Source organism: Nematolebias whitei, chromosome 18, assembly GCF_014905685.2.
Source record: "Nematolebias whitei isolate Nwh7 chromosome 18, NemWhi1, whole genome shotgun sequence".
Classification (NCBI taxonomy): domain Eukaryota; kingdom Metazoa; phylum Chordata; class Actinopteri; order Cyprinodontiformes; family Rivulidae; genus Nematolebias; species Nematolebias whitei.
Genome location: NC_056515.1, coordinates 31,360,553 through 31,366,274, shown reverse-complemented (window position 1 = coordinate 31,366,274; position 5,722 = coordinate 31,360,553). Strand labels below are relative to the sequence as shown.

Here is a 5,722-nt window from a genome sequence, read left to right as displayed (position 1 = left end):
ATTACCAACTGACATTTGATTTACCTCAAACTTTTGTGTGAGCTGGAAATAAAAATGGGTGAAAAGAAACAAACAAAAAAAGAAGTTAATAGAAAACCTTGTTGTTCTGGAGGTTCAGAAGATCCTGCAGCTTCATACTGTCTACCTGGTCCACATTCTGTAGATCAATAAACGTAAAATATTAAGTCAAACTTCAAATTTCTAGACTTTTTCTATGTTTTTTCTTTAAAGCTGGTGCCAAAAACTGACCTCTCCCTCACTGGATTTTGAATGGTGATCAGGAGAGTCTGTAATGTCAAACAATATGTACACATTTCATACAAAGAAGAATCCAACGCCAAACTCAAGTGAACTGAATGAGTAAAAGTTTGCTTCCTGACCGAAGGAGGAGGGTCTCTCCCTCCAGGCGGACAGGCTCATCTGAGGGATGCTGGAACACTGCACTTGCGGGTTCCTGCTAGAGACCACGCTGAAAACATCTCGGGGCACAGATGTGATGCCGGTGTTGTCGCAGATGATTCTGGCCAACGTGGCAGAGGAAACAGCAGCTCTCTGGCTGGAGGTAAAGACACCCGGGTTCTGGTACCAAAATCTGAAATGGTCATAAATAAAACAGCAGAAATGTAGACAAAAGGACATTAAATAAATGCTAACTTTTTGCTGAAGGTGGATTTCATACATCACAAAAATCCATCAGAAATAAAGCAACAAAGAATGGAAATTAAACGGTGCATCAAGCAACGATTTTCCAGAAAACTTCTGAGCCTGTTTGATATTTATTGCAGGTACCTGTCACCCTGGCGGATCCTCTGGAACTGGGTTGCAATGAGGCAAGAAAACAGAGGCCCCACACGGCCGCCGCCCACAAATGGCTCTGCAACGCCTCCAAGCCACACGTCTATGTTGTCGGGCGTACCGTAGAGCTGCAGCAGTTTGCTGGCCAGGTTGTTGTTGTTCAGGACCTGACCCAGCTCTGCCTGGTTACGAGGCTGGGACAGACCACAGAACCTGCGCCACTCGTTGTAGCCTGGAGGAGTCAACCGTATGCAAAGACAATGAGGTCAAATATGAGGGAAAGGAGATATTCGAAGGAGAAGGGTGGAGACATGTGAGGTGGGTACCAGGCAGGCCATGATCACGACTGCGCTGCATGTTGAGAGAGCCCAGATCCAGAGTCAGACGTTGTACAAACTGGAACAACCTCTCCCTCAGAGCGTTGACCAACATGTGATCCTGGGTGTTCAGTTTAGCCGGACGGGCGATTAGACCACGCAGGAATGTATCAATCCCACCTGGAACAAGACAGGAAACCATAAGGGAGACATTTCAAGACATAATTCCAGCTTGCCTTTGTGCAGCTCACCCTCGAAGACGACCCTCCAGGGGGTGAAGAAGGCCTTGAACAGGGGGACACTCGGGAAGCGAGGGTGCTCTCTGTAGTTTTCATCCAGTCGGGACAAAACTGGCTGGATTGCCAAGTGGGCAAAGCGGTAAGCAGCGGTTGCAAAGACGTTGGCGATGCTGGGGTCAACATTGGGGTTGTAGCCTGGGTAAGGGCCGAGCTGTCTGCGCATTGCTTCGTCACCAACGATGTGTGGCAGATAGTCCCTAAACACAAACACCTGAGGGACAAACAGATGTCAAATGAGGAAGTGGTAGAGTTGCATTCGGGCCCCAAAATCCGAACTGGTCCCAGCCCGTAGCCATCATTTCCGAGCCCCACCCAACCCGATGAATTAACAATAATTACAGGTCTTAACCCCACCCCAACTCTGACATTTTTAATTAAGCTTTGACTGCTTATATAGTTATTAACAGTCGGTGGACATGTGCGGCTGAGTAAAAGGGGAAGAAGCTCGGAGATGAGGAGGTGTTTGTCCTTTCATGGCCATCAAAGAGCATTAAATCCCTGCTTCTGCCTGCATTCTGCATTATTCAGACATGGACCATGCTCTGACATGCCTGGAAGGATATTTTGGGATTTCACCTGTTTGGGTCATCCGCTGAGTGCAGCGGCTGAACGTCCACAGTATAGTGGCAGTATAGTCTCATCTGAAGATTAAATTAACTTTTATTTTTACTTCTTTCAAGGCCAGTCAGCGCGCGGTCAAATGGCCTAGTGCGGCTGATGAATGTATGGCAAACCACGTTGCCATATATTTGGATTGTCAGCTGTGCGTGTTCGCTGACGCAATCAAAAGCCCAACACCGACGCGGCTCACTCATCCAGCACATTATCACAGCCCTAGCTGAATTCAGGTCAGGCTGGGGCCCGGGTTAAAAATGACAGCTCTAGGAAGTGGGGCAGGTTTTAACGAAACGACATGCTAACGCTTGGTTGTCTACCTGCGTGTAAGCTCCCATGATCTTGCGGGCCTCCTGGTAGATGGTCTCACTGTCCCATTGGGGGTTCATTCTCTTCAGCTCACGAGCCAGACGGTTGTGCTCACGTACAAACAAAGTATGGATGGAAGTCAGGGCGGTGTTTTCATCCACGCGCACATCACCTGCTCAGAAAAAGAAAAATTACACCAAGCTCACGTACAAAATGTTTTACATTTTAATGAATATGTCTTGTAAAGCTCACCTGCAATGAAACAGGGCACCTCTCTGGCATTGTTGTCGTTGGTCACTCTCTTGCGAGTTGCACACATTTGCACCTGCATAGGGTGGAAGGGCAGCAGCTCTCGGCCGTTATCCCTGAACTCTGTGTTGACAGCGAGCAGGCCACCATCACTAGTGAGGTTACGAAGACTCAGTGCAAGCTTTTCCTCGGATCCATACACCTGCCCCAGGTCCAGGAAGGCTGTCAGGGCGTTGATTTGCTCTCTCCTGTTGGGCTCCCCACCAAAATTATACGCAGAGTATCCCGTTCCACAAGCAGGGGCAGACCTAAAGGCAGGGAGGCAGCTGTCAGGGCGGGAAGGCAGGCGGGGGTCGCCAGGAGGGATCTGTTTGCAGACAGTAAGAGGGAGAATGAGACATTTAGGAAGGGTGGAAATAACGTTTTACACATCCGAGTTTTGAAACCAACCGGGATGGGGGTGCACGGCTCGGTTTGCTCGCAGCTCTCATCGCAGTTCACGCCGTTGCTGAAAGAGCGGATGCTGGGCGAGAAGGGCGTGAAGGTGAGGTCGTGATCGTTCCACTGGCCGAAAAAGGTCACCATGTGAGTGAAATCTCTGTCGCTGACAACGTCGGCATCTGTTGTGCTTAAAATGTTGTTGGACACCTGTCGCACCTGAGAATGGAGAAGAATGCTTTATCAGATCCAAATAAAGACTCATGTTTAGCAGTCAGAATCGGGGATATACTGTACCAGTGGGAGCACAAAGTTGTTGAATCGTCGGTTTCTGTTCCATCCTTTGGGTTGGGAGATGCCGTCGTCGTACTCAGCCGGCCGCCAGCGGGTGAAGGGGGTGTTGGAGGCTCCGAGACGAGGGCTTTTTCTGAAAGAAATGAGAAATATTCCTGTTTGAGCTCTGCTTGAGAAATCCCCCCCAGAAGTGAACACATCTTTTGTGGTTTATGGCTCAAGATGTTCAGGTGCATTTCACAAGAACTTCTTTTGAAAGTAAGTTCAGCTTATTGAGTTTCATTCAGCTACTTTGGTGGAAATAAGCTATTTATTTATTCATTTTACCCCCAAAAAGAAGACATTTTAAAGGTTTTCCTCTGAAAATAATCAGGTACGAAAGTCCAGAGAGACCTTCTGAAACAAAAATGTAAATCAAGACCATTTAAAAAAAAAAAAAATGTAAAAAAAAAATAAATAAATAAAAGTCTGTTACTCTGGTGGCAAATAGCAGAGAGGGGAGGCATCATATAAAATTTGAAGTTCAAATACTGGGGAAAAAAATACAATTTGGAATTTAAAAATTAAAGGAAACTGACAGGTTGTTGCAGACGCTGGTGGCTGTGCGATACTTGTTCAGGTTTGGTGTGGTGCCACAGTTTGGAAGACTGACTCGAGTCGCACACCCAGTTAACTGTGCAAGTTTTATCAGGTCTTCTCCAGAGAGCAAATCTAAAAGACACAGTTCAAGAATTTACATTAGCCTTAATTAAATGTAGCTTTGAGCCATGACATTGGACCAGTACACTTTATTCAGAGACGAGAAAGACACAAAAACAATGCTTCATGTCTGACCTGTTGCGTTCAGAGAACGTTTATGCACACGATGGACCTTGTCATGGACCAGACGAAGGGTTTGCACCATGTAGTCTGCAGAGCGAACAGCTGAGCGAGTGTCACCCCGGGGCTGCTTCAGGAGACGAAGAGCGTCATGGGGTTGCACCACATCTTTGCGGACCCGTCTCAGACTCCTGGAGATCAAAATGTTGAACAAGAAAATCTGAACCAGTGACCTTTAAGGATCATTTGTGCTATTTTTACTTTCAAACTTTATGACTTTTTAAATGAAACTGATCTCTATAAATATGATGGATGTGATGTAGTGAACTTACTCTTCTCTGGAGTATTTGTACGCATCGTCTACTATTTTCTTTGCCTCCTCAAAGCATTGGTGAAGAAAAGGACTGCCAAGATTCCCCCCTTCAAAGTAGGATTAGAAATGTAAGAATTTAAATAAATAAAACAAGCAAACATGTAGAAAGGAAGGATTTACCAATAAGTTTGGGGTGAATGGGCACCAGGCTGACGCCCAGCACAAGAAGAACAGAGAAAAGCATCCCTGAAAAATAAAATCACAGTCAAAATGCATTCAAAAGAAACAGGTTAAAATATTGAGTTGATACCTGTGTCTTTGAAAATTTCTGCTCAGAGTGATGCTGTTTGTCTCTGCAGCTCGTCTTTTATGCAGAGGGTGGAGGGGAGGCCTCCCACGAGTTTAGCCATTGAGGCTGCATGCAGTGAAGTGTCCTCCCTTCTTCCTGGTCTGGATGCAGGAAACACTCTTGTATCTAATCAGTTATTGTTTCTGATCAGTTGACTTATACGTGCAATGATCTGGTTTTGAAAACCCACAGAAAAATAAAACATGGAATATTAGTCAGAAACAGACACAAAACAGCAATCAACCCAACATGTAGGGTTTTTGGTGTTTTTGTCTTTGAGAGGAAGGAGAATGTATGCATGTATGAGGAGAACGTGAACTGCACACAGAAAGCCTGCAACTAAGTATAGAACTAGACCTTCTTGCACCTTTGGCAACAGCTCAAGCTGCTTCACCAATGTGCCAACAGTTGCAGAAATTTAATCAACACATCACATTTTATTCATGAATATGGTCTAGACCAGGGCTCTGCAACCTGCGGCTCTGGGGCCGCACACGGCTCTTTGGTCCTTGGTCTGCGGCTCCTTGAAGCTTTGAACAAACATAATGCAAAATGTAAATTCTTTGGATTTTATACCCACAGTAAAGAGAAATTACAAGTTTTAGCAGTTTTTCTGCAAATGTAAAAAAGCATCAAAACTAAAACAAGGTGAAAATAATGTTAATTATTCATTTTTCCAACTTCCGGCCTTAAAGTTGTGTCTTTCTGTCAATTCCACCAGAATTTGGAATTCCTTTAGGACAATTGCCTTGAAGAAATATGATGAATGATTAATTTGTGTGTATGTATGTATAGATGTATAGATAGATAGATGTATAGATAGATAGATAGATAGATGTATAGATAGATAGATGTATAGATAGATAGATAGATAGATAGATAGATAGATAGATAGATAGATAGATAGATAGATAGATAGATAGAT

General features: G+C 44.9%; 3 protein-coding genes across 3 annotated transcripts in view; all 3 read right to left on the bottom strand.

The window, feature by feature from the left end:
• LOC119424642 (protein FAM163B-like) overlaps positions 1-5,722 on the bottom strand; it is a 109,168-nt gene that overhangs the window by 79,970 nt on the left and 23,476 nt on the right. The window lies entirely within an intron of this gene.
• mpx (myeloid-specific peroxidase) lies at positions 86-4,692 on the bottom strand. Its single transcript, XM_037692039.1, has 14 exons — positions 4,629-4,692; positions 4,468-4,555; positions 4,151-4,326; positions 3,895-4,027; positions 3,320-3,449; positions 3,035-3,241; positions 2,588-2,951; positions 2,347-2,507; positions 1,364-1,622; positions 1,122-1,292; positions 790-1,027; positions 381-592; positions 250-287; positions 86-157 (listed from the first exon to the last, which is right to left on the bottom strand). Exons 1-14 carry the CDS (start codon positions 4,690-4,692, stop codon positions 86-88), a joined length of 2,313 nt encoding a protein of 770 aa, XP_037547967.1.
• The window catches only part of LOC119424551 (programmed cell death 1 ligand 1-like), a 3,094-nt gene continuing 2,770 nt past the window's right edge, over positions 5,399-5,722 (bottom strand). The window contains exon 5 of the mRNA XM_037692038.1: positions 5,399-5,410. Within this exon, the coding sequence (XP_037547966.1) occupies positions 5,399-5,410 (12 nt within the window). The remainder of the gene's footprint in view (positions 5,411-5,722) is intronic.

Coding starts and splice junctions, on each gene's coding strand:
- mpx (XM_037692039.1), bottom strand. CDS start 4,692: ATGCTTTTCTCTGTTCTTCTTGTGCTGGGCGTCAGCCTGGTGCCCATT. Junction 4,028..4,150: donor ACGTTCTCTGAACGCAACAG/GTCAGACATGAA, acceptor TGTGTCTTTTAG/ATTTGCTCTCTGGAGAAGAC. Junction 3,242..3,319: donor ACAACTTTGTGCTCCCACTG/GTACAGTATATC, acceptor CTCCATTCTCAG/GTGCGACAGGTGTCCAACAA.